Source organism: Ornithorhynchus anatinus, chromosome 8 (assembly GCF_004115215.2).
Source record: "Ornithorhynchus anatinus isolate Pmale09 chromosome 8, mOrnAna1.pri.v4, whole genome shotgun sequence".
Classification (NCBI taxonomy): Eukaryota; Metazoa; Chordata; class Mammalia; order Monotremata; family Ornithorhynchidae; genus Ornithorhynchus; species Ornithorhynchus anatinus.
This window is the reverse complement of record NC_041735.1, coordinates 13,539,114-13,567,006: the sequence shown is the minus strand read 5'-3', so window position 1 is coordinate 13,567,006 and position 27,893 is coordinate 13,539,114. Positions and strand designations below refer to the sequence as shown.

The following is a 27,893-nucleotide window of genomic DNA, read 5'->3' as shown; positions in this document are numbered from 1 at the left end:
AAAAAGGGAAAGAAAATGGAGTACAGTAACTGGAGGGAACAAGGAAGAAAGTTGGGAGACAGGAAAAACTGGAAAATACTTTGTTTTTTACTTAGTGTTTGGGTAATCCAGTCCTTACCATGTTTTATCTCTGATTTCTGTTCTTTACATTCATTCATTCAGTTGTATTTATAGAGCTCTTACTGTGTGCAAAGCACCTCTACTAAGCTCTTGAGGGAGTACGATATAACAAGGCGCACACATTCCTGCCCAGAACGAGCTCACAGCCTAGAAGGGGAGACAAACATTATTATAAATAAATTGCAGATATTTACAGATATATACATATGTGCAGTGGGGATGGGAGGGAGGATGAATGAAGAAGCAAGTAAGAGTGGTGCAGAAGGGAGTGGAAGAAGAGGAGAGAGCTTAGTGAGGGAAGGCTTCTTGGAGGAATTATGCCTTCAATAAAGTTTTGAAGTGGGGGAGAGCAATTATCTGTCTCATATGAGAAGGGAGGGGCTTCCAAGCCAGAGGTAGGATGTGGGCAAGAGGTCGGCGGTGAGACAGACAAGATCGAGGTACATTTTCAAATACAAAATGCATCATACTTTAAAGTAAACTAACATTGCTCTTTTTTAAAAATTCTCTAATAATTATCCTTCCGATACCTCGACCGAAGGCTGTCCTGACAAGTACATTTTGATGAGAATAAATTTCCTTCAACTTACTTGTCTTTGAGTCCATCCTGTTGAGTGGGCTAAATCACGTTAATGGTATATGGCAGGGAGAAGTCTTGAAGAGGGGAAGTGAAGTCTTGCGTCTCTTCTTGAAGACAACAACGTTGTATTAATTTATATTGATCCCTGCAGTTATTTTTAATGGTGGTTCTTAAAAGGTCTCAGATGGGAAGAATTGTAGCTTTTCATTAAATGTGAAATACTGTAACTGTGAGAGGAAAAGCAGTCATGGAAATGTTTTCATGAATGTGTTTCTTACATTGTTCTTTTGCATCTGTGTTTTTTTTCTTAAAGTTGGGTTTGAAGATTATGGACCAGATTGTGATAGCATGAGGATAACAGCATTCTTGGACATTCCAGGACAGGATAATCTGACTCCGCTAGCTCGACTGGAAAAGTATGCTTTTAGTGATAATATATTTAACCGGTAAGGACCATGATCCTCTAGTATTTTAAAATGGTCAGTTGTTTAAGGGGTTGATTTCTTGTGTATTTTTGGCAGGCAAATATGTGCCATGAAAGTCTTTTCATTTTTCCCATGATCATCTGGTAAAAAATTGATGATGGTTAATGGGATTTTTAGTTTAGTTTAAATCATTAAGGTTATTAATTTATCGTGCTTACAGAACTTTAGAAATAATAGCTCAAATAAATTGATAGGCTGTCAATCGTATTTAGTGAGCGCTTACTGTGTGCAGAGCACTGTACTACCCGCTTTGGAGAGTTTAGTATAACAACATAACAGACTCATTCCCTGCTGTGGCTCAGTGGAAGGAGCACGGGCTTGGGAGTCAGAGGTCATGGCTTCTAATCCGGCTCCGCCGCTTGTCAGCTGTGTGACTTTGGGCAAGTCACTTAACTGATACAGTTACCTCATCTGTAAATTGGGAAGACTGTGAGCCCCACGTAGGACAACCTGATCACCTTGTATCCCCCCCGGTGCTTAGAACAGTGCTTTGCACATAGTAAGAGTTTAATAAATACCATCATTATTATTATTATCATTAAGCTTACAGTCTAGAGGGGGAGACAGACATTAATATAAATAAATTACAGATATGTACATAAGTGTCGATGGGCTGGTTGGCAGGCGATGCAGGAGAGAGTGGGAGAAGAGGAAAGGAGGGCTTAGTCAGGGAAGGCCTCTTGGAGGAGATATGCCTTCAATGAGGCTTTGAAGGGGGAAGAGTAATTGTCTGTCAGATGTGAGGAGGGAGGGCATTCCAGGCCAGAGGTGGGACGTGGGTGAGAGGTCGTCAGTGAGATAGACAAGATCGAGTGAGAAGGTTAGCATTAGCAAAGTGAAGTGTGTGGGCTGTGTGAGGTGAGGTAAGAGGGGGCAAGATGATTGTGCTAAAAATATCTCTTAAAATTGGTGTTCAGATCTTCATTCTTTTGATTTCACAATTTAGCATAAGTTTTATAGTAGCTTATCTATTATTGCCTCAAATTTTTATTAGAGAATTTGGCACTCTACAGATGATAAAATAATGCATTTTTTCACTTTGCAGACAAATTATTGCGAGAGGACTTTTGGATGTCTTCAGGGATTTTAGTAATAATGAGGAAGATTTCTTGACAGTAATGGAAATAGTGGTCAGGCTTTCAGAAGATACAGGTTTGTGAATTAATTTTATAAATTTTATCTGCATTTCAGAGGAAATTATTGTCTAAGCACATTTGCCATTTGTTTTGGGAATCAGTGTTATCTGCTTTGCACATAGAAGCGCCAAATACCATCATTATTATTATCTGTTTAATTTAAAACTTGGATGTAATTTTAAAGGTAAAATAAAGCTTTCTCTAAGTAATGAATTTCACAAGTAATCAATGTGGAACATTGTGGAATATGACTCAAAAATTATATTTTCAGAATATGACGTGATAGAGGCTATCTAGGAATTATTGTAACCTAATATTTAAAGGGTTTTGTCACAGTTTCTATTGAGAGGTAAAGCTGAAATATGTGAAAATTCACCATGTATCTTTTGCACCAAAAATGATGTATTGTTACACTTATCATAACTTGTGATATTTTTAGGAAGCAAACATAGTTTCTCCCCACCCCCACCGCTTTGCATTCAATGTGCTAATTTTCTTTGATAGACTCAAGAAAGATGAGAGTACTCCTGCAAAGATTAGTAACTAGTAGACTGCTCGTCTTCATTGTCAGTACATAGAGAATAACAGCAGAAAAATGTACCAGTTTATAGGTATGAATTTGAAGAAATTGTATTGTAAGCCCATTTTAGATTTGTGTTTATTTTAACTTCAAGACCTGCATCCCATCTCTAACTGATTGAAAATGGATAAAGTTTTCAAATTAATTGATGCATTACTCTATTTAATGAACTATTTGGGGGCTATATATGGCTCCTCATACATATCTTATAGGTTCATATTTATATATCTTGAAATTATTTATATTTGTAGTAATCAGTCAGTCCGTCAATAGTAGTAAGTATACTAAGCACTCTACTAAGTGCTTTGATTAGTAAATGTGATCCCTGCCTCAAGGTGTTTACAATCTAGCAGGAAAGACAAGGTCAAGTAAATTACAGATTAAAGGAAATAATAGATTGTAAAGATGTCATAGGTTGTGAGCCCCTAAAGGGACAGGTTCCATGTCTAATTCCCACCTGTATACTCTCTGACTAGTACAATAAATAAGATTACTATTACTTCTACTAAAGGCATATGCATCAGTGATACAGAGGTGCGTAGGTGGTGTGGAACTGCTGAAATGATAGTTGGGGGATGTTGGGAGGGTAAGGAGATTAGAAATCAGTCAGAGGAGGCCTTCCAGAGAGGATGTAATTTCAGAAGGACTTTGAAAATGGGGAGAGCAGTGGTCTGTTGGGTGCCATGAGGGACAGAGAGCATGAGCCAAGAGAGCATTGTGAGAGTGGAGAGTGAGGCACATTGTGTAGGTTAGTTTGTGGGGAGGGAACATATATATCTACCACCTCTGTGGTATTATATTCTCCCAAGCGCTTAGTATCATGCTCCACAGACAGTAAGTGCTCAGTAAATACCACTGATTGATTTAGAGGAATGTAGAGTGAGACCTGGCTTATAGTGGGAGAAGAGTGGATAAATTGGAGAGAAAGAGAGTTGATTGGTTGATTGATTAAAGCCAATGATTAGCAGTTTCTGTTTAATGAAGAGAGGAATGAGAAACCGTTGGAGGTTTTAGAAAGACATTTAAGAAAAATGATTTGGGCAGCAGAATGAAGTATGAACTGGAGAAGGGAAAACTGCTAAATATTGGCTTCAAGTTTAACAAAATATAGGAATTTTAGTTGTGTTTATTCAGTGGGTTGTAGTATTTTGTCTTAAAATAATTTGGACACATTGCAAGGGTGCATTTTGTATATACTCTAGGAATTGAAATAATAAAGACTAATCTTTATATCTAGGGCCCAGTATTCTAGTATTAAAAGATACTCAGGGAAATTGGGGGGTTGGGGATATTTAAAATTAGGGTATAACCAGATTTAAATAAAAATATCTTATTTAAAATTTCCAGTTTGATTTTAACTATTCATGTACATTAGCAGCTACATGGCAAGGGGTTCACTGGTAATATTCCTTTCTGCTGTTGACAAATGACGCACCCTTGACCTCACAGCTATCTGTTCACATGCTATTTTAGGAGAGTCACTAAATAAAATGAAAACGCAATCTCAATTTAGTACCTGGAGCTAAGGACCCAGTCAGTCCTCAGGACGATTGGGGAAGTTACATTGGTGTGCCATGCTCTCCCAATCTCACAGTCAGATCAACGGGAACAGAAACCTTGAAGTTGTGGGGGTATGCAAGTTAGCGAGTCAACAGGAAAGCAGCTCATGTAAGTGCTGCCAGACCGAGAGTATTAACATATTTTTAACACAACTACTGCTGGAAATTTCAATAGGGGACATTTAAAAATGCCACATTTTCATTTGGCTTTTTGCTTGCATTCAGAAAAACAACACATTTGTTTTAAAAGGGGGGAAAATCCAAAAATAATTTTTAGGTGTGGTAATTTAAAATTGATTTTGGGTTTAACCCAATTAAAAAAAGGTATGAAAATATATAGCCAAGTTCAGTAGCTCTTGTGAATTGCAAAATAGAAATCAGATAATATGTGGTAAAACCCTTAAAAACCTACCTGCTATGTCTTACGTGGTTTTGGGGGAACATATCCCAGTGTGCAGTCTTCCTACTCCCATCTAATCTTCTTATAACATTGATTATAGCATATTACAAATCTCTAATGACTTCTTATTGATTTTCATATGAAACAGAAAAATTAAAAATTGATTCAGAGGCTCTTAACTGACTTCCTTTGCCCTGTCTGCTCTCTTTTCTCTCTACACTATCTCATGCCCGTTTACCTCTTAAGCAATTCTCCTGTTGGTTCATTGCTCTTTTGACTTGTTTCTAATCCATTTTACACCTTTCCTTTCCTTCAAAGCCCTCCTAAAAAGTCACTATTTCTAGGAGGTACTCCTTTTCAAATCCTGCCTCCTCCTCCTCCCCCCCAACCCCCCCCCCCCCAGTGTCCTGGTTGCGACAGGGAAATTCCCTCAGAAAAAGAGTAAAAGTGATGCATTCAGAAATAACCAAACTTTCCAGATACCACAGTCCAAAACTATGAGTCAGTGCTGAAAGGGCAATGTAGATAACTGATTGAGTATACTAATTCAGTTTGTTTTGAGTGTGGCAGAATTTTGATGGAACTATAAATTCATTTTGATAGTGAAAATTTAAAATATAAAAAATTTTAACTGGGGGCATTTAACCTAATTAAAAATCTTTCAGGGAATAGAAATTGGGTAAAACCCTAAAAATTCATGCTTTGGTTGATATTCCTTCATGTTTCTTATTTCTTCTGACATTCCTTCTTACTGAGAAGCAGAGTAGCCTGGGGAAAAGAGCAGAGACCTTGGAGACGGGGGAGTTGGGTTCTAATTCTGACTTGCCACTTGCCTGTTTTATGACCAGGAAAAAGTCACACAACATCTTTGTACCTCAGTTTCCTCACTTGTAAAATGGAGGTTAAATACCTGTTCTTCCTTCTTAGAGTGAATTCTATGAGGGACAGGAACTCTTTCTGACCTGATTATCTTGTATCTACCCCACAGTTAGTACAATACTTGGCACTGAGTAAATTCCTCCAAATACCACAATTTATTATTATCTTTGTATTTTCTATTGCATTATAACATTGGAGTTTGAGAGTATTTTTTTCATGAATTCTCAAAATGGAAAATGATATTAAAAGAATGCTGACTCAACTTGAGTGTTGGAGGAAGCAAAAGCCAGAAGTTCTCAATATATCTGGATATGGTTCTTAATTTTCAATTTTTCCAAATAATTCTCTCCTTCTAACTGCAGAACCTACAGTACGGACAGAGCTGATGGAACAAATTCCTCCCATTGCCATGTTTTTGCAAGAAAGCAGACCAAGCTTCCCAATGGCATTCTCTGAATATCTTATGCCCATTGTTGTGAGATATCTCACAGACCCAAATAACCAGGTTGGAAAAATTCTGAACCGAAAGTTTTTTTTTTGGCATGATGACTTTATAGCTTTTTTTGTAGTTGTGAGAAGTGGTACCCTTAATAACTCACAATTCAGAAAATAGATTGAATGGGCTCAGTGACTGCTAGAAATGTTTTGGTTTTTTTTAGGCATCCTTTCAATTTTTAAAGTGGGTGGGAAAGGGAGAATCACTTTTTAAAAAAACTATTCATTATTTTAATTTTCTGTTCTGTTGTACTGTAGGTTAGAAAAGCAAGTCAGGAAGTCCTGTTAATTCTACTGGAGCAGGATCTAATTTTTCAGAATGATATTGAAAATAAGGTTTGTCCAATACTCCTGGACCTATCTGCTCCAGATAGTGATGATGAATATAAAGCAGAAGCTGTGAATGTAAGTAACGACCTAGAGTGCATACACTTTACTTTGTCCACCCATAGACTTTGACTCCAGTTTGCTTGCAGATCTGTTCAAATCGGAGAGCCCTGCAACTCCGATTGGGTTGGGGCTGAGTTCTGGTGGAGAGGACCAGATGCAGCAACTAGGGCACTGTTGTGCATGCCTGTGGTGTTTGCACTTCTACAGGGAATTCTGGAATGCATGTTAACAGTATTAATGAACCAGTTATTGGGCAGGGATTGTCTCTATCTGTTGCTGAATTGTACACTCCTTGTGCTTAGTACAGTGCTCTGCACATAGTAAGTGCTCAATACATGCTTTTGAATGAATGAAATGACATCCAGGTCCAAAGTGGAGGGAGAATTTTTCCCTTTTCCAATTGGTAAAATATTGTGGTGCAACTATGTGTTGTTGCAAAACAGTTTTCCCCAGTGAAAAGAAAGAAGTGAGGATTTTGAGTCTGAATTGTTTCACACTTCATATGTATTAAAAGAATTAGGTTTAGGAGTATGTGATTTTTGAAATTCTAATTCTCAAGAGTTTCATAAAATCACTGAGTAGCTTGCTCCATGTAATTAAATTGTCTACAAAGTGTTATCGGGTTTAATATAATTAAATGTGGCAGATTACCAAGATGCCATCTTATCAGTGAAATTTGTCTTGAACTGGTAATAGTGAGATAAATTAAGTTCTTCATAAGCTCACACTAGCCTTAATTTTTAATTTTGCAGTAGACATGTTAAAGTCTGATCTGCCTTTGAAAAGGCATTACAGTTGTGCATATCTGTTATAATTATATGCAGTTTTGCTTTGTGCTCAAAGATGACCACTGATGTAACACTCTCTGGAAGTGTAGTTTAGCAGAGTAAAGATTGAAGTGCAGTCCTTTCCATGCTGAGTACACACGTCATCTTCTGTGGCTAGAGATAGTATAATCTTTTGCAGAATCTACAGTGCTTGGTTATGCCTACTTCCTCAAAGAGTCTGTGAAACCATTTTGAAAAATGTGATAGCTTTTTCCTTGTAAGTTCTGGGACTAATTGTAACAGAAAAGTAATTCATTTTAGTTTCCCCTCCCTCTTAATTTTTGCTAGGCACTTTTGCTAGTATTGCCTATTTTGTTTCTCCTTTCCTGGAGTCTACCCGGGTCACAATTTTGAAAATGGAGGAATCCCGTGGTCTGACTTTAATATATTGAACATAATGAATTGAATCCCACGGAGCCAATTGTAATGGACTAAGAAATTAGTATTCCAAAATTATAACTATTTAGTGGAAAGCTATTTTGACTTTGAGCTCCTTGTTTTTAGCCATTATTTTGATACTTGGCATCAAAGCTAATTTTGGTATTCATTTTAAATAGTTTTGTTGTTACTGCCGAATGTAATAGTGCCCAAAATGAAGTGGAAAAATTTTGAGGTTTTGCTGACTTCTTGTACAGCACAAGTTCATTTCAGGAGAAGAGTTCTTGAATATCTTATAGTTTTTATTCAAAAGTTCTTGGTTTTTTTTGTTTAATTGATACCTGGAATCTTGTATTTGTGTGAGTCATGGTTGTGGGTTATGCTTACTTCTTATCCACATTTTTGTTTCTTTCAAGTCAGGTTTACAAGGCATTTGTGAATGTTCTCATTCATTATTAATAGAGTTGACCCCATTAACTTTTTTCCTATTGCTTTGCTGGATAAGTATGATTAACTTCAGTCACCAAATATAGCCTAAAATCACTGGTATATTCATGTTCACTTCCTTATTTCTCTTGACCCTGGTGGGTACTTTTTACTTTGACAAGATTTGAAACTACTTATTTTTTCCAGAAAGTATGAGTAAATTAAATCTCTTTTTAAAAAAAAAATAATCTTGCCACCTGGAAAGTTGAAGTGAAGCATCTTTTACTTAAATATGGACATAGAGCAAAATTTCAAATTTTAAAATAGGCTTTCTTGATGCACGTGTCCATTTACATTTAAATTAAAATTTAGTAAAGCAAATTTTAAAAGGGTGTATGTGGGCATTATGTTTGTTTCAATTTTTATGTCATACTTTTCCAAGCCAAAATGCATGATAGTATCTTTTCAAATTAATTTTTATTTCCTTCTTGTTTATATAGATAATCTGTAAAATGGCTTCAATGTTGAGCAAAGCTACAGTTGAACGCTTGCTGCTGCCACGATTTTGTGAATTGTGCGGTGATGGGAAGCTGTTTCAAGTTCGGAAGGTTGGAACGCCCTGACCCATAATTTAATATGTTTGACATATTGTTCAGAAATTTTTTGACTGTCACAAATGGAGTGAAAATGATGTGGCCGATATATAACAATTCTTGAAAACCAGTTTTCAAGAATTAAAATTCTTCCTCCAGCATTCATTATGCTGTATTTATGAGTAAAATTATGTTGAGCAAATTGAGTCTAAGATAGAGCAGATGACTTCAGAAGTACAGTGGCTCTGTTTGACTACCATTGGCTGGAGGCTCAGTCACAGCAGGACACCTCTGTTCTTCAAGTTTCCTTTTCTTCTCCAGAAGGCCTGTTGTGGGCTGTTTAATAATGATAATGATAATAGTAATAGTAAATACTATTTGCTAAGGGCTTACTATATGCCAAGCACTGAACTAAATGCTGGGGGAGATACAAGATAATCAGTACAGACACAGTCTCTATCCCACATGGGGCTCATAGTCTAAGAGGGAGAAAAGCAAGGATCTTGCTTTCATTTGCCCAAAGTTACACAGCAGGCAAGTGGTGAAGCCAGGAGTAAAACCCAGGCCTTTTGACTCTTAGGCGACAGTGTGGAGAAATGAGAAGTTTTTAATCTCTGTTCAGTCAGCCATTAAAACTGTTCATCTCATCCCTGCACTGGATCTTGGATAAATTTGGCCACTTCACTTCCTATTTGCCTTGTCCTCCATAACACTCCTTGATATGTGGCATTCTAGCCACAGAAACTTTAGTGCAGTGTTATTATGACTGTATACATACAGTGCAGCTCCTATACTAAGAATCTCATTATCTTTTTATGAGAATTCTCTTTAGAAAATTGCACGTTCCGATTTTACAGGATATCTTGTTTTTTTGCCAGTTTTTAGTCAAGACACCTCTACGTAATCAGTAATGGGACATGCTTTGTTCCATATCTTTTTATAAAGCTGACAACCTTGCAACTTCACCCCTTGCACTTATAACGAACCCTGTTCTTTGAGGCGTTTCTTTTTTTAAAAATTGTCCTGTCTTGATCGCCTCTGCCTTGTCCCTGCTGTGCAGTTCTTACCTACCTGTTCTTCAAGGCTTCCAAAAATGCAACAGGCAGGACTAGATCAGGTTGGGGAGAAGATATGGGAGGGGACTGTCATGCCCCAACATCTCGGTCAGGTCTGGTCCTAGCCCCATGACTTCGGGGTTCCCAGCATTCCGGGCAGCGTGGATTGTTAAGCATTTATGGGGTGGTTGAAAGTTACTGTTTGTAATGATCTGCCCTTAAAATCATTAGTTATATGTAATTACCCTAATTCTTCTGTACGGCATACTGCGATAACAGGAGCCATTCCAGAAATTTCTATTATTGACAATTTATTTTAGATTTTCTTTAAAGACAAAAGGAAACTAAAAATGAGTTCTGTAAATGGGTGTGCTCTTGTCCCTGTAGGTTTGTGCTGCAAATTTTGGTGAGATTTGTAATGCAGTCGGACAAGAAGCTACTGAGAAATTTTTGGTATGTAAAATTGAAAGAACTATAATCTCTGACATCTTGAGATATTTAAAAATAAATGTTAAAGTTTCATTTTCAAATTGTAATTTTATTTCTTGCCTCTTCAAGTATTTGATCGCTGCTGAATCAACAGAATTTCACAAAGGGCCTTGGTAGATTCTCTTCACATGAAAGTATTTTCTTTCACTTTTATCCCATTTCAGAGGTCAGTTTTTGTTGTTGTTGTTGCTTTAAGCACAGTATGAGCAAATATTGCCAAAGCAGCATTCTAAGTGGGCACTAGCATTAAATGCAAAATGAAAGGTATGTTGTGACACACAGTGGCTTATAGACCTCTCTTATGGCCAAGTATTATTCCCATTTTCCAACCAAATTAATTTTAATAAAATTATTTTTTTGTTTGATGGAAAAAAGTCTCCATAATCAGTAGCAATTCTTTTAAACCTGTTTTTGAAATGGGTAAGACAAAATGTAGTTCCTCGCATTATTAATTATTCCATCTTATCCATTTATGTTATCACACTTCTTCTTGAATTTCCTTATCATGACCGTACTACTGTTTGAGCACAAATAAAATTGGGATCTCACACTACTGTTTAAATTTCAGTGGCTTTGTTTTAATTTGCTTTGGCAGATCCCTAAGTTTTTTGAACTCTGCTCTGATAGTGTCTGGGGAATGCGAAAAGCTTGTGCTGAATGCTTTATGGCCGTGTCATATACAACTTCTCCAGAGATTCGAAGGATCAAACTATCACCTCTCTTTATCAGTCTTATCAGTGATCCGTGTAGATGGGTAAGTTTTGGAATTAGGTATTAACAAATATATTCCTTGGATAAAAAGTATACACGCAAATGTTTAACTTAGTGTTTTATAAAGATTAACTTTCCTAAAGGCTGAATTTGTAGATACACAATAGAATTGGAAATCAACTCAGATCAAATTTGGTCAAAAGTATTCTCCTTTTAAAATTTCCAGTGGCTGTATAAATCTGTACTGCAATTCTAGAAGTTTGGTTTTGTCACAGCATTTTGAGAAAATGGAAAAAGGAATGCTTTATACATTTATCTAAAATTGTGAGCTAACATGTGAAACCCAGATGGCATTCACTTGACCCCATCATAGACTGGAAGAAATTGAAGTGAACGTCAGCCATCTAATGAGTGCTTATAGTATGCAGTGCACTGTACTAGACATTTGGGAGAGTACAGTCCTAATAATGTTGGTATTTGTTGGTATTTGTTAAGTGCTTACTATGTGCAGAACACTGTTCTAAGTGCTGGAGGAGACACGGGGGAATCAGGTTGTCCCACATGGGGCTCACAGTCTTAATCCCCATTGTACAGATGGGGTAACTGAAGCCCAGAGAAGTTAAGTGACTCGCCCACAGTCACACAGCTGACAAGTGGCAGAGCTGGGATTCGAACTCATGACCTCTGACTCCAAAGCCCATGCTCTTTCCACTGAGCCACGCTGCTAAAGTCCTAAAGACTTGGTAGACACAATCTCTACCCATAAAAGTTGCCTGTGTTTGTTGCTCATTTTTTCAGATTGGCAAAAGGAAAGTAAGAGGAATTAATCTCCGGGTTTTGTGTTTTGCTAGAGCTAATTTATTTGAAAGCCCATGACTGCCAAGGTTTTGACTGCCCATAGTCCCTACCTGGAAAGCTGGGTTAGGATATGCATGCTAGTTATTAGCTAGCATATGCATACTTTCCTCCCAGGCTATAAACTCCATTTGGGCAGGGAACATGTTTACCAACTCTATTATATTGAACTCTCCCAAGTCCTTAATACAGTGCTCTGCACAGAGTAAGCATTCAGTGTATACAATTGATTGACTGGTGCTTAAATTCATGGTCTTTAAAAATTCGGCATCCTCTGTGAACTCTATGAAAACTTATGTCATAGAAATACATTTTCAGAATAAGGAAAAATTTGATTAGACATGTCGTTACATTTCAGTATACTTTCTGACACTTTAAAATTCTTTTTCTTCTAATACATTATTCTTTTAGTGCCCTTTCCTGATAGTGCCCATTCCTGAAGAAGCATGGCCTAGTGGATAGAGCACGGGCTTGAGAGTTAGAAGGACCTGTACTATTATGTTTTCATGTGCCACACTTTATCATGCCATAAAGCCTCACCCAGATTTGTGATATCAACTCCAAACCTGGCCAGCCCATATGTTAAAGGATTCTAATCATTACACATCAGTCAGGATGCTCCCCCGATTAGACTGTAAGCCCATCAATGGGCAGGGATTGTCTCTATCTGTTGTCGAATTGTACATTCCAAGCACTTAGTACAGTGCTCTGCACATAGTAAGCACTCAATAAATACTATTGAATGAATGAATGAATGAATGAATGAATGAGGATGCAGGCACTTATGAAATGACCCCCAGTTCTCCAACAAGGGGAGGCTTTCCCCGATTAGTTTTGCTTCTCCCTTGATTACATCCTCACTATGACCATTGCAGCATTTTTGTGCTACTAATAATGGTATTTATTAATAGTTATTAATTGTGATTGCTATGTACTTAGCCATGTACAAATCTGGGGAACAGAGAGGATAATCAGTTTGGACACAGTGCCTATCCAGCATGGTTCTCAGTGTCTTAGAGTTAGGGAGCCGGTATCGCATATCTATTTTTCAGATGAGGAAACCTGAAGCCCATAAAATTTAAATGACTCTATCTAAGATCACTTAGCAGGAATTTGGATCTCCTGACTTCTAGCCCCATGCTCTTTCCAGGAGGCCACCATACCTCCTCGCTTATGCACTCACTACTATCAGTAGCATTTCTTTACTACTACTATTTAAGCACATTCTTTTTTCCCTATTTGTAAGTTTAGTCTGTCTCCCCAACTGGATTGAAAGCTCCTTGTGGACAGGGGTTATATCTTTCCACTGCTATTCAGCACTTAGTATTGATGGACTAATTGGTTTGAATTCCTATCAGTGGTGAATACCTTTAATTCACATACACAAGGATGAGAAAATTGGCTCTCCTGTAATGACAGAGGTGATATTAAATGCTTTTAGGTATTAAATGATATGTTAAGTAGAACAAAGAGCATTTATCCTAAAATTATTAAGGCTAACTTGAATGTATCTGTTCTGAACTAAAATATATGACCCAGGTATAGTGATGGTGTGGAAATCACGAAGAGCTAGGCAGTCGATATTGAAAATGTTTTCCGTTTCTTTTGTATCGTTCTAGGTGCGTCAGGCTGCTTTTCAGTCCCTCGGCCCGTTTATTTCTACCTTTGCAAACCCATCCAGTGCTGGCCTTTATATCCGAGAGGATGGAACTCTGAGCATCCGACCTCTAGCACAAGATATAACTTCCAGTTCTAACTTCACAGGCAGTTCTACTGATGCTTCATCCTCCTGGTAAGCCCAAAAAGAGTATCAGAAAAGTTGAGTGATTCTCCACTTGAATCACAACTGAAAAGGTTTGAGTTTTGGAAATTTTGCTTTTTATGTGAATGCAAGATTAGAGCAGAGGTTTTTTTTCAGTTGGGGTTACTTCAAAGGATCATAAGGACCATCAGCTATTATGCCAGGAGTAGCAGGTCAGGTTGACAATGACTTCTTTCTTGCTGGACTCTCTGGGAGGGTGAAGACTGGGTGACCGAGCAAGAAGTAGAACAGCAACACCCAGTACAGATGAGAAGAAACACCACTGCTGCTGCCACCAATTCTCCAGAATTGAGTCTTCTGCCCGGAAGCACAGTAGAAAATAGCTCCATGCACCTTGAAGTATGAATCTGGGAGAGCTGGCAGCAGCCCCAGCACGATCAGTTACTCTTTGCATTTTTCCCAGCTGCTGTTGCTTCTCTTCCTCAGTTCTGGTGACTTCACCCATGTAGAGTAAAATTCAAGTGGTTAAGAGGTGGAAGAGGTATTTGAGGTGAGCCTCTAAGGAGTACCATGTTGAAAAATAGATGAAGGACTTGGAGTTCAAAATTTAATTGTTTTAATTTTTGCCACAACTTCAACTGTAACATGTATTTTATATTTGAAATAAGACTATTTCAGTTCAGTGCAGCTATCACGTTTCATTAATAATTTCAGCTGAACTATTTTTAGGTATTGTATACATGAAGTGTAACTGATTGAGTGTAACTGATTACACAGTTCTTTCCCTTTGCTCTTTTAAGGGCAAAAAGTTTGTCGATGAGTTAACAAATAAAAACCAAATTCCGAGACTGTGACAGTGCTAGATATTGGATAGAAAGCAGACCTTTTGCAAAATTTCTTTCCTTTTGGTAATGGGGGAACAGGGATAGTTATAATATGGAGAAGTTAGTATCATAAATTTACCCTCACTCCTCACCAAACTGCACTAACCTTTATGCTTAAAGCACATTTTTTCTCATTCTGCTCATGTTTAAAGATGACATCATTGCAGAGATTTATAAATGTGTTCAGCTGACATTCTGTTCCCCAATGTGTGCATGTAAAGATAAACTTGAGCTTGTTGCTGTTTTCAAAACTCCCTCTTAGCTTCTTGGTCTGCCCAAAGCCTGTCTGCTCAAGGAAAACTCAACTTCTGATTGCTGTACTTTAAGGAGCACAGACATACATGTGTTTAGAAAGGTTGAAGGGGAAAAGACATGTAAAACAAGACCCAAACGATTTCTGCATATTCTGAGGTAGCCCACTGTTGGGTAAGGATTGTCTCTATTTGTTGCTGAATTGTACTTTCTAAGCACTTAATACAGTGCTCTGCACAGTAAGTGCTCAATAAATACGAATGAATGAATGAATTGTGGGCTGGCATCCTTTTTTCCAGTGTACATTTTCATTTAACCCTGGGAGGCCTGGGAATTTTGAGGTGACATCTGTGGCAAAATAGAATATATGATGGACAGAGATCTTAATCAAGTTAGCCCAATCTTTTTTTTAAATGGTACTTGTGAAGTGCTTCCTATGTGCCAAGCACTGAACTAAGCCCTGTGGCACACACAAAATAATCAGTTTGGACACAGTCCCTGTCCTACATGGGGCTCACAGTCTAAGTAGGAGGGAGTAGGATTTTATCCCCATTTTAGACAGGGAAACTGAGGCACAGAAGTTAAGTGACTTGCCCAAGGACACCCAGCAGGCAAGTGGCAGAGCTGGGTTTAGATTCCAGGTCCTCTAAGAGGCCTGTGCTTTTTCCACGAGGCCATTCTGCTTCCTAGTCTTCCTTTGCCAATTTAAGTCCAGCTTATTACAGTGTTAATTGTATTTTTTCCCCTAGTTCCGTAACAGCCGAGAAAATCAAGCCAGATACTTTGACCGAGAGGATATCAACAGAAGCCGTTTGTTTTTTACATGATGAAAGCTTATGTACTGAAAAAGAGGAAAAGACTGTGGTCTATCCTGTTGCTCCTGAAGGCGAGCTAACTGGAGATTCCCAGAGTGACAGTACTCATGTGTTGGAGACTGTTAATGATTCGCAAAGAAACCATTGCCAGGAACTGAACTCCAGAGTCCATTTTGGAAATTCTGAAGATATATTCAATAATTTCCTTTACTGGCGCACTCCTCTCCCTGATATAAGTCAGGATTTGGAATTGCTTCAGCCCAAGAAAGAGCAGATGGAGGATGGATGTTCTAAAATCAGTTCTGTGTATAGTAACTGTGCGGCCAGTAACAAAATTAAAAAAGTCCTGGAGAGCTTGCAGGAGCATATGATGGATGATCCAGATGTTCAAGGTAAATTGTATTAGCAAGAAATTTTATATCTATGTGAATGTGCTGTATAAGCTCATTCTCTTAACCTCCATACTTATAGTGCTGCTCATAAATAGAATACTGCTTTACCACCTTTGGATTATAGCAGAACAATGACTTTTATTGATATAGAAAGTCGAAATAGTAACACCTTTGGGAATCCATCAAAATCATGCCTAGCTAATCCACCAAGGTCTTTGCACATAGCAAGCTGAAATGTAAGCCCTCTTCCCCAGGGCTTTTCCCCATTTGCATTTAGTGTTTTGGTAGAAAACAAACTTTGCTGACTTTTTGCTTAACCAACTCTTCTAGGTCCACTGGCATACTAGAATTCTTATTTAGTTTAGACACTTCCATACAGAATCATTTATTTGCTCTTTCCCACTTATATGCTATTCTGTAAGTTTATGAGCTGTATGGTTGGGAGACAAATAGACTCAGTTCTTCCAAACTGTTGTAGATTTAATTCCATTAGGGAATTGGGAAACATTTTTCCAATAATGTGCATCTATTAGGTTAGAATAAGATATGATGTTGGAAGAAATGGCCCACAGAGGCAGCTAAGGCACAAATAATAGGACTTTGTCGGGAGGTTTAACAGTGTGTTACTGTTGAAAATCCAGTTAGATGTTTGCCTAGCTTGTGACCTTAAATTTAGAAAGAAAATTTTAAAGTGTTACTCATGTATATTCATTTACTAAAAATGTATTTTGAGGAAATGATTTTTAAAATTCAGGAATCTTTAAATTTTTCATTTTAAATTTCATCATTTCATAAATAACCCTATTTTCAGCTTCAAATGTTAAAAAAAAGTTTTGTGAAAAAATGTGCAATAATCTTTGGTGTTTAGCAATTGAAAAGAATAATACTTTGAATCTATGCATCTCCATGGAGTTCAAAGTGTCTAACAGTTTTTTTTTCTTGTGAGGAAGGGAATGACTTTCCCAGTGCACAGGTTTCAGGGAATAAGGTACCACTTCTTCTCAGCAGTAATAAATAACAGATGAAGGAAATGCGTAGATCACGTTTCTGATCCTAGTTTACCCATGGTCACATCCCAGAATGGTGCCCTAGAATCGTCTCTTCTCTTGTGACCCTTAATTCCTCTAGGTTAAAGAGTGGAGTATAATAAAATTGGGGCATCTCCTATATTCCACGCAGCCCTGAGCAGAAGGGAGGGCAATTTTTAGCCTCTCTTGTTTCCTGGCTGTAGAGTAAGAAGGCATGTCTTGGTTACTGTAAACCCGTCAAACGGCAGGGACTGTCTCTATCTGTTACCGACTTGTTCATTCCAAGCGCTTAGTACAGTGCTCTGCACATAGTAAGTGCTCAATAAATACTATTGAATGAATACATTTTCTGTCCTGCCGTCCTCAGAATCTGGAGAGTTCAAGCCACCTCTCCCTTCCTCATAGTTTCAGACCCATTTTACTCTGTAACAGGTATCTTGGTTTCAGAGTGAGGCTGAAATTCAGAAGCTGGGAACCTCACTTATTGTTAAGGCAAGTCAGTTTAGAAAGCTGTGGGCTTGTGAAGTGAGATGATACTTCCAATATTTTATGGTTTTATTGCTGCCTAGGATATCTGAAACTTCGGTGAACTGAGATATAGATGAAGGTTCCTCAATTATTATGTCCCTTTACTGAGAGAAAATTGAGACAGGGAAGTTGTAAAGTAAAATAGATTTATGAAACTGTAATCACTAAAACATACTCTTTAAATATGTAAATTGCTTAATTGTTTATGTTTTGTACAGCTCAGGTTCAGGTATTATCCGCTGCACTTAGAGCTGCTCATCTCGACTCCATGAGTGATTCAGAGGACAAAGCTTCAAAAGAACAAAATGAACTTTGCAGTTCAGATTCTAGCCCTGCCACAGAAAATCAGAATATTTTGGCCTCTGTGTCAACTCAGGAAGAAAAGGCTGAATCATCTGAGATTAAGGGATTGCAAATCCAAGTAAGTGCACTCCCCACCTTTTAGTATGTGTGCGATCAATTTAGGAATTTACATTCTCATTTAATTCCCTTAACTAAACTATGGATTATAGCACATTGTGTATAAATAAAATAATTTGACATCACTGAATAAATGTCAACAGTACTGCTGACATTCTAACACCATAAACACATGTCCTAAGACAATTTTGTATGATTGGGTAACTTATTATGGTTCACAAAGTTTGAACAACTCTTCTGGATCCCTTGGTTTGTGGGGTGGTGACTCTCTCCCCTACCTGCCTTTGTTCAGGGTGAAGACCCATCCTGCAGGAGTCTGGGAGGGCGAATCTGGGATTGTAGCCTTGTGGCCTGGGGCTTGTCTTCCATCATGAGCCCCTCATCAGTCATTCAATAAATGATATTTATTGATATCTTACTGTTTGCAAAACACAATAGTTAGCAATTGGGAAAATACAATACATCAGAGTTGGTAGATGTAATGCCTGCCCCCAAGGAGTTTACAGTCTACAGCTTCACAGGGCTGAAACTTCCCTGTCATCCCCGAGATGAAAACCCTTCCCCAAGCATGGGGTGGCAGAAGCCGACCTTTCAACTTTTAGAACCTTGAGAAAGTTGGAATTTGTTGGACAAGAATTTGACTCCTGGGCCTGTTTTCACATTTCAAAATTGATGTGCTACAAAGCTGAGAAGAGTAGAAATTTAGAAATGTAAATGCCATTTGGCATAGCTTGAAACAAGTCATGGTTTGCCTGTATCTCTTTAAGGGATGAACAGTAAGACTTCCTTTTTGGGAGACAAGTGGGTAATATGTGCATTTAATTCTTTTAGGACCCAGAACATCTTAATGGAACCAGTGAACTTTTGCAAAATGAGCAGAATCCTGATTCTTCCTCATTTGGAGATAAATCTAAATTGCAGGTTTGTGAAAACATTAACTAATAATACTAGGAAGCAAATTGTTGAAAATTGTTCCTTTAGTGATTTCAAAAACTTTTACTTTAAGAAAGCTAGCTGAAGATAAGCATTCCTATTTAGATTTTTTTTAATGTATCATGACTTTCAAACCAAAGCTGTGAAGTTTCCTTTTTAAAAATGTTTTTATCCAGGGTTAATAGAAAAGAAGTTTTACAAATGTGTTGTTGAAACATTTTGGGGTTCCTCCATTTCTCTTTCTGGTGGAAATTAACTTTGAAGATTATTTTGGTAGAGAGCTTAGTTGCTCAGTGGTGTTCCTGGGATCAAAAAGGTCTTGGGCTTTTTTCTTTTCCAAAACAAGAGGTAGTTTTTTCAGAGCTCACTGTGAGGTACACCCCCCCTCCCAAAATTAATACCTAAAACATTGCCATTATCCATTGTCTTGCTAGGTGGCTATCCCTTGTAGCAAGGGAACCATCTGGGATCCAGCTAGTCTGTGCTGTTTCCAGAGGCTGGTCTCCAGAGCACAGAAAATCTTCAATGTTACCTGTTGAAGTGTCCCTTTTTTCGACACACTCTCACAACCTAGAACACTTGGATGAGGATTTAAAGTGGCATTTTTAAAAATAAAAGATTTAACATTAGTGTTCTTTAAAAAAATTTATTTTTTACCATCATCTTCTTGAAACAAGCATAATTTCCCATGGGGTTGCTTCTCCCAAAACTTTTGCATTTCTCTGCCAACAAGTTGACTGTGGTCTCCCGCATCCACAGGTTGTCTTGGTAATGTTTTCTTGCTGAATACAGCTTCCTTGGAGAATTCTAGCTCCTCAGACCTGTTGCTTGGCACTGTTGCTTAGGATTTATGCCCAGATCCTTCACACTGAAAGTAGCATCACCTACCACTTCATAATAGTCATGGAGTTGCTTCCTTCTTAATTTTACTTTTCCCAGCCCTTTTTGTGATTGGCCATGCTCTTTGGTGGAACCACTATTAATGTGATTGACAGCTAAACAGATCCCACTTTTTCCAGAGGTGGGTCTAGGAGTTAGCCACTCTTTCTGAAACTGAATTTCTAGCCTAACATTGCTGTCACAATTGGTAAACTAAAACTATTATTGTGGAAGAAGACCTTGATGACCCAACTAAATTCTAAAGCAAACTTGAAATTTTGCTCCTTTCTCAGTTATCTTATGAAAGAATTGGTATGGACTCATAGTCATACACCATTGCAATGAAAATGGTCAATTCTGCTTCAGTGTAGGTTAATCTCTCCTGCCATTCAGTCATTCTGTTTTGTGATAGTCAGTTCTTATCAGTTGAGCATCAAAAACAAACTAATGAACTTTGGTGTGAGCCAGTGCGTTTAAATTTATCTTTAGGGAATGAACACCCCACTCCTGACAAAATTCAATCCTTCCAGTGTATCACTTTCTCCTCCCAAGGATGGGACTGCTTTTCTGAGGGCAGTTGTACTCATATGGGATCAGAGTGCAAAGTATAATTATTTTCTCTCCTCCTAGGATATTATACCTCAACCATTATTAGATCAGTACTTGTCAATGACTGACCCAGCTCGAGCTCAGACTGTCGACACCGATATAACCAAACATTGTGCTTATAGTCTCCCGGGGGTGGCTCTAACGTTGGGCAGGAAGAATTGGCATTGTTTGAAAGATACATATGAAACACTGGCATCAGATGTACAGGTAAATATATTATTAAAAAACTCTAAAATTTAGGATTTGTTGTAATCTGTTATGAAGAACAACTATAACAGCTATTTCTTCTTACTGTGATGTTCCGATGAAAACTGAAATGAGAGATTGTCTTAATGTGATTCTTTTATTTTTTTCTGTTCCTCTTTCATGCCTTTTCACTTCTGGTAGCTTTGTCCATTTTTCTTGTGTTAATCTTAGCTTTCCTCTATTTTTACTCCCCATTAGGCTGCCTTTTTTTTTTCTCTTTTTCACCCCTTTCTATTTCTGAGTAAATGTTGAAAAAATGTATCATGAGTATTCAAGTTGGAAATAAATTAAAAACAGAAGAATTCAGATATGAGATTTGGGAAGTGCATCCACATTTTTTTCTCTGAAAGGGCACTTAAGTGGATCTCTCTGATTGGTAATTGGATCTTTCTGATACTTATTTCACTTTTTTCTTGGGGGGGGCATTTAATTTGACCAGTGGAAGGTACGTCGTACATTAGCATTCTCAATTCATGAATTGGCTGTCATTCTCGGAGATCAGTTAACAGCAGCTGATTTGGTGCCTATCTTCAATGGGTTCCTGAAAGATCTGGATGAAGTACGAATTGGAGTTCTTAAGCACCTTTATGATTTCCTAAAGGTAGGAGGAATTTTTCCCCAGGATGTGTTATGCTAGAAAAAAAATATTCAATCACACAAAAGTTGTTTTTGTTTTTTTTACATGGGAAACATCACTTAAAGTGATAATGCTTTATATACTTCTTTAAACTTTAGTTAAGTGCTTAATTGAAAAACTGTACCTCTGACCAAAAATTTTAATCAGGATAGCAAAAGGACTTTGTATTAGCATCGTCGTGTGAATACATTAGCTATAAAATACAAAGGAATAAATAATGCAAAATTTAAAAATACATGTACTTAGACACTCACCACTGAAGTGAAAGGAATCATACATGGAACTCAAAGTTGTAGGTATACTTAGGGGGTCTTTAGAGTTTTTTTGTAATTACTAATAAACTTTTGGGGAAAATTTACTTTATAGTTGCTTCATGCAGACAAAAGGAGAGAATACCTTTACCAGCTTCAGGAATTTGTGGTCACCGATAACAGTAGGAATTGGAGGTTTCGATATGAACTAGCAGAGTAAGTAATGCCTGATTTTTGAAGATATGAATGTGAGTTGGCGAATGTTTGAGTAACGCCCCCCCCCCCCCCCGTGTGAGAAATATTGGCAAATTTGTAGTAGCTCACATAGATGCAGGAGGTCTAAATTGAAATTGGGAAATAGACTAAATTGTTCAAACACCTGAAGTGTTGATACATAACACAGATAAAGCTAATATTTAAAGACAATTAAACGTCTTAGAATTTTAGTGATTCACAGTAGTCTATTTGAATCAAATCATGTATTGAGTGCCCATTATATATTAATGGTAACTTAGAGGATTAAGACTAAGCCTTATTTCTACCACATATTTATTGAACACCCAATTGATATTTTATTACTAGGAACCACAATGCAAGGCACTTGCACTCTAGTAATAATAATGCAGAAGACTGTCGTATTTGGTTAGCACTTACTCTGTACCGAGCATTGTGCTAGGTAGTGGGATAGATACAAGATAATAATAATAATGATGGTATTTGTTAAGCACTTTCTATATGCCAAGAACTGTTCTAAGTGCTGGGGTAGATACAGGGTAATCAGATTGTCCCACGTGGGGCTCACAGTCATAATCCCCATTTTACACAGGAGGTAACTGAGGCACAGAGAAGTTAAGTGACTTGACCAAAATCACACAGCTGATAAGTGGAGGAGCCGGTATTAGAACCCACAACTTCTGACTCCCAAGCCCATGCTCTTTCCACTAAGCCACGCTGCTTCTTGTGATAAGATTACACAATCCCCGTCCTACATGATGTTCAGAGTCTGAGGGAGGGAAAACATGTTTTATTCCCACTTTATTGATTTGTTCATTAAACTTGGCAATCACAGTAATCTGTTCCATTATTGCAAGAATGTCCAAGACTGATTAATGTTCAAAAGAGCCATCTGACTTTGAGTCTAATCCATTATTACATTTGGAACAGTAGCCTGATAGATTCTAATCTATGCTTGAAGTGTTGAGGCATACCTTCAAATTGACCAGCAAATGATTGTGAAGCGCTTTTTAGAGACAGTCAAACACTGAAACTGTTAGTAATCTGAAGGAAATCGAGACCTGTACCAGGGAAATCCTTAACCATATATTATCACTGGCAGTTGGCAGATGGGACTAAATTCCTGACAGAGTTTCATTTTCTAAAAGGCCACTGCCCAGCAGTGCAGTGAAAGCTCAGGAAACAGAAAATAGAATTTAAAAGTCCAGCACATTACTTAGGAATATGAAATAACGTAGCATCAGGTTTCCGATAAGCTGACCTTCCCTTTGGTTGAGGATGTTGGACCCACCTCAAGCATCACCCTAACTTGTCGAACAGTTCCGTAAGCATCACCTCTCACGCGTTCATTCATTCAGTAGTATTTATTGAGCGCTTACTATGTGCAGAGCACAGTACTAAGTGCTTGGAATGTACAATTTGGCAACAGATAGAGACAATCCCTGTCCATTGACAGGCTCACAGTCTAATCAGGGGAGACAGACAAAAACAGTAGCAATAAATAGAATCAAGGGGATGTACAGAAGCATGCACCTCAGATGGTGCGTTAAGATCATAAACAACAAAGTCCCGGGAACAAAATCTAGTAGTGTTGCTACATTCACCTCACTGTAACTCCCCTGAGTGAGACATATGAAATGAATAATGATAAAGTACCCATACAGCGGCTCTATGGTGAGCTTCACTGGGGACAGAGAAAGCTTTTCAGGACTAAGTGAAACAAAGCCCGAGACAATATCAGCCAGTATGGCATTCTGAGAAGTCGGTCATAGGCATCCTGATAGGTTTTCATTTCTCAAAAGGATTAAAATGAATATCAAAGAATCCTCACTTTATGTTTCATCTGGGCCTTTTTTGGTTGGCTTTACTCTTGCTTTAGTCTCTAAATCTCACAAATGAAATGTACCCTATAGAAAAGCCTCTGGCTGCTTCAGCTGTACAAGATGCAGTTTTGTTCTGCACCAACTGAAAACTAAAGATTTCCTCTTCACTGAAAGCTACTCATTATGCATAATTTGAGGTATTGAGGTTTACTCATCATTCCATGCTTCTAGTATAATATAGGTTTACATATTTTCTGCTTCAAATATGAGAGCCAGATGAGAGCCCCATGACCTCTAGTGGCTGAATTTTATAATTCATTATTGCTTTCTCTAGTAGCCAAGTGTTGATTATTGCTTTTCCGGTGGCCTACGTCTTGCAATTCTAAATGCAGTTCTTCATGCAGCTTGGAACCAGCGATGCCCAGAGAATCAAATATCTTAAGAATTCTGCTGGTTCCTAGCTTCTTTCAAAATAGCATTCCCCTCTGTTTTCATTTCTTCCTATTCTCCTCTCAGAAATTACAAGAGGTTTTGGGGTTTGCAAAGATGTATTTGTCCAGAGCTGATCTGGAGAAATGACCAGAGAGTCTATGCCATATTTATATAGCCATAAAACCATTACCCAAAGTTTTGCGGTCGCTGATGGCTCTTTTTGCCAACATTGAATTTTTTTGTAGTTTCTTAAAACCAAATGAGAAGAAGAGAGAAGAACTTTCTACAGCTTTTAAAAAATGAGTTGGAAAAGTGGCAGAGAAGCAACATGGCCTAGTGGAGAGAGCATGGATCTGGAAGTCAGAAGGATCTGGGTTCTAACCCTGTTTCTGTCACTTGTTTGCTGTATGACCTTGACAAATTACTTTACTACTCTGTGCCTCAGTTTCCTGATCTCTAAAATGGTGATTAAGACTGCGAGCCCCAGGTGGGACATGGACAGAGTCCAACCTGATTAGTTTGTATCTACTCTAATACTTAATACAGTGCCTGGCATATAGTAAGTGCTTAACAAATACCATAAAAAAAAGTCTGCAGCAAGATAGGAAGCTTCTGGGGAGGGGCTGAGATCCAGTTGTCCTGCTTATGTAGTCTCACAATTTTTTCAATTACATTTCAAAGCAATCTAAATTTAGCTCTCTTTGTGCTTGTCAGATTTCCATTTTAGTAATGATTTAAGTTGGTCTTTTTTTAGACAAGTGATATATGTATTTATACACATAAGCACCTGGAGCCACATTTGTCGGCCCAAGCAAATCACTCAGACCTTGGTCTCTCTCTGTTTGGACAGAAGATCTTCTGAATGAGATTAAAGGGGGGAACTCCTTCCTTTTTTTTTTTTTAGTATTCCTGCTCCTTAAGCACATCCTTCTTCTCTCCTTCCCAAACCTGGAAGCTCTTACTTTCAGGGGTCCTCCCTCCACTGTGTTTTCCTGATGGGCAGCCCCAGAGAATTGATTGCATTGTTCAACCTTAAAAATATCTTTCTATATATAATCAACTCGTACACCCATATTTAAGTTATGTCAGTGGGCTGAACAGTTCCTGCGTCCCTGCCCCAATTTTCCTCCTTATGCATTGACCATTGTTGTTTAAAAAAAGAGGGGGCAGAGGTTGGGGTGTGAATGGAAGAGAGTAAAGCCCCTGAAAAATAAAAATCAGTGGGTGGGGAGGGGCTGGAGAAGGAGCAGCAAAGTAGAAAAAGGAACAGGAAACGTGATAGATTGATGAGAAGCATCATTGCCTAGTGGAAAGTGTGCAGGCCTGGGAGTCAGAGGACCTGGGTTATACAATTAAAGGAATGTAGGTGTAAGAGAAAGGTAGAGAGGAAAATTGAGTGGAGGAGGAAAAGATCAATAAGAAGGGGAAATTGAGAGGCCGCATGAGATAAGTGGAATAGAGGAACAATGAAAGGGATAGAAAAAGGGAGAGACTGAATGAAAAAAGAAAGGGGTAAATGAAAAAGAGGAAGACATAGGTACACTATTTATTGAGCACCCACTTGGTGTTGTGCCTTGTACTAGATACAGAATAAAGTGACACATTCTTTGTCCATGACGAATCTACTCTCTGAGGGAGGCAGACATAAAGATATTTAGAATTCTAATGTTCAAAATAAATAATTGAGCAATTCAAAACACATTCACTAGTTCTGAGGATGGATATATATACACACACACACATATATATATAAAATTCATAAGTGCTAGAATTTGCTGAAGGATGATACAGTTCAGGGTGCAGGGAAGTGAATCAGGGAATGCTTGTTGTAGGAGGTGGGATTTTAGAAGAGAGAGTTGCGATCTGTCCTGGGGAGGGAGGATTTTCCGAGTTGGGAAGAGTGTGATTAGGGTTAGAGAGGTATGAGCATCAAGATCTGGCTTAGAGCTTGAAGGTTGGCTTTGGAGGAACAAAAGTCAAACAATAGAACAAGAGGGGGATAAACAGAGAGAGAGTTAAAGGAACAAAAAAGAAATCTTATTTTTTTTCTTGAACCTAGTTATTTTCTCATCAGTATGAGTTCAGAAAAGCAGTTGAATATGATCGCTTATTAAAAATTAATAGATTTTTATTCTGTTTCAGACAGCTTATCCTAATTTTGGAACTCTATAACCCCAATGATGTTTATGACTACTTAATGCATATTGCACTAAAACTCTGTGCAGATAAAGTTTCTGAAGTTCGGTGGATCTCTTTCAAACTAGTAAGAGTTTTTACTTTTTTTTCTGTGATTCTGAAAATACAAATGTTTAATCATTTTTTTATTTAAACTTCATTATTTTTTTGAGCCTTTAACCAAACCTTAGCTTTTAAATCCACACATGATCTGTGAAATTTAATGTTCTTTTGTAATTTGTCTTTTTGAAAACCAGATCTTTTGTCTTTGAATATATATCACATTATTTGATGAACAAATTGCAAGCAAATTAGTGTTCCTAAAGTCATTTGGTTTGCATTCAGTATGATTTCCTTCATCACCAACAGCTTCCAGTGTGCAGAGCACTATACTAGAAGATTTGAAAATTTATCAGTAAAAGAATCAGTCCCCTACTTCAAATAGCTTGCAGTCTATTGGGTTTTGTGTAATAAAATTTACCTAGAATGTTTTGCAGAGTGAAGAAGGTGCTGTTTTAAATGAATTTATAACAGTTGTTGATCTCTAGAAAATCACATTAGAAAATACTGGATGGTTCAAAAGTTTACATAGTATATGTAAAAGAAAAAATATATTCTTCAGGAGAATAGCTCACACTATTAGGTTAGAAATGTCATAAGTTGAATTCTTAGAATCGAAGTGGGGGCCCTATTATATCAAAGTACACAGAATGGTGTGGGTCCCTTATGGACTTCATATTTACCCCAGGGAATTCTCTGTTCTGTGGGATTGGATTGAGGGAAATGGGACTTCTCCACCATTTCAACCTGATTCTGGGGATTTCCTTTACCCAGTGCTTTCATATAGCTTCTCTCCCAGCCCCATATGACACAAGGGAGTCTTCATCTTTATAAAAAATATTTAAAAAAACAACACACAAGACTTGGAAGTGGGACCTAGTTATATTAGAATGACGCTTCTAAGATGGTCAGGTATATAGATCCAGTTGATGGTTACAGTGAGGTTTCACAATAATAATGTTCTTATTTAATTCTTTTCCTGTTAACATACATGTTTATAAATTAGATGCATTTTTTCCCCATTCTGTAGAGTCCTAGGTTATGAAAATTGTTCTCTGTTCATATTAAATTGAAGGGAGAATGTTTAAACTGCTCTAGACTAATAATAATAATGTTGGCATTTGTTAAGCACTTACTATGTGCAAAGCACTGTTCTAAGCACTGGGGGGGATACAAGGTGATCAGGTTGTCCCACGTGGGGCTCACAGTCTTAATCCACATTTTACAGATGAGGTAACTGAGGCCCAGAGAAGATAAGTGACTTGCCCAAAGTCACAGAGCTGACAAGCGGCAGAGCCAGGATTTGAACCCATGATCTCTGACTCCCCAGCCCGTGTTCTTTCCACTGAGCCACGCTGCTTCTCTAAGACTACTGCCTCAAGAATGTTTCCCTATGCAAATGGGTGATAGTCCATTTTAAATCTTTTTTTTGCAGGTTGTGGCAATTCTTCAGAAATTCTATTCCAACAATGCAAGTACACTGGGGTTAAATTTCATAAATGAACTCATCATACGGTTCCGACATTGTTCTAAGTGGGTTGGAAGACAAGCCTTTGCCTTTATTTGTCAGGTAAG

At 37.9% G+C, this 27,893-nt stretch overlaps 1 protein-coding gene across 4 annotated transcripts in view; it reads left to right on the top strand.

Annotated features, from left to right (window-relative positions):
- Nucleotides 1-27,893, top strand: part of ANKRD60 (ankyrin repeat domain 60) — a 59,068-nt gene that overhangs the window by 14,724 nt on the left and 16,451 nt on the right. For 3 of the 4 annotated variants that reach the window (XM_039912826.1, XM_039912827.1, XM_007671422.3), the window contains 16 exons: nucleotides 1,014-1,146; nucleotides 2,231-2,337; nucleotides 6,102-6,244; nucleotides 6,493-6,639; nucleotides 8,756-8,863; nucleotides 10,291-10,356; nucleotides 10,988-11,146; nucleotides 13,578-13,750; nucleotides 15,606-16,063; nucleotides 17,838-18,040; nucleotides 18,871-18,960; nucleotides 20,482-20,667; nucleotides 21,146-21,307; nucleotides 21,710-21,810; nucleotides 26,226-26,346; nucleotides 27,754-27,888. In XM_039912826.1, the coding sequence (XP_039768760.1) occupies nucleotides 1,014-1,146; nucleotides 2,231-2,337; nucleotides 6,102-6,244; nucleotides 6,493-6,639; nucleotides 8,756-8,863; nucleotides 10,291-10,356; nucleotides 10,988-11,146; nucleotides 13,578-13,750; nucleotides 15,606-16,063; nucleotides 17,838-18,040; nucleotides 18,871-18,960; nucleotides 20,482-20,667; nucleotides 21,146-21,307; nucleotides 21,710-21,810; nucleotides 26,226-26,346; nucleotides 27,754-27,888 (2,492 nt within the window). Of the gene's footprint in view, nucleotides 1-1,013; nucleotides 1,147-2,230; nucleotides 2,338-2,849; nucleotides 2,933-6,101; nucleotides 6,245-6,492; nucleotides 6,640-8,755; nucleotides 8,864-10,290; nucleotides 10,357-10,987; nucleotides 11,147-13,577; nucleotides 13,751-15,605; nucleotides 16,064-17,837; nucleotides 18,041-18,870; nucleotides 18,961-20,481; nucleotides 20,668-21,145; nucleotides 21,308-21,709; nucleotides 21,811-26,225; nucleotides 26,347-27,753; nucleotides 27,889-27,893 lie in introns of those variants that run through there. The other variant, XM_039912828.1, reaches the window with a different exon arrangement.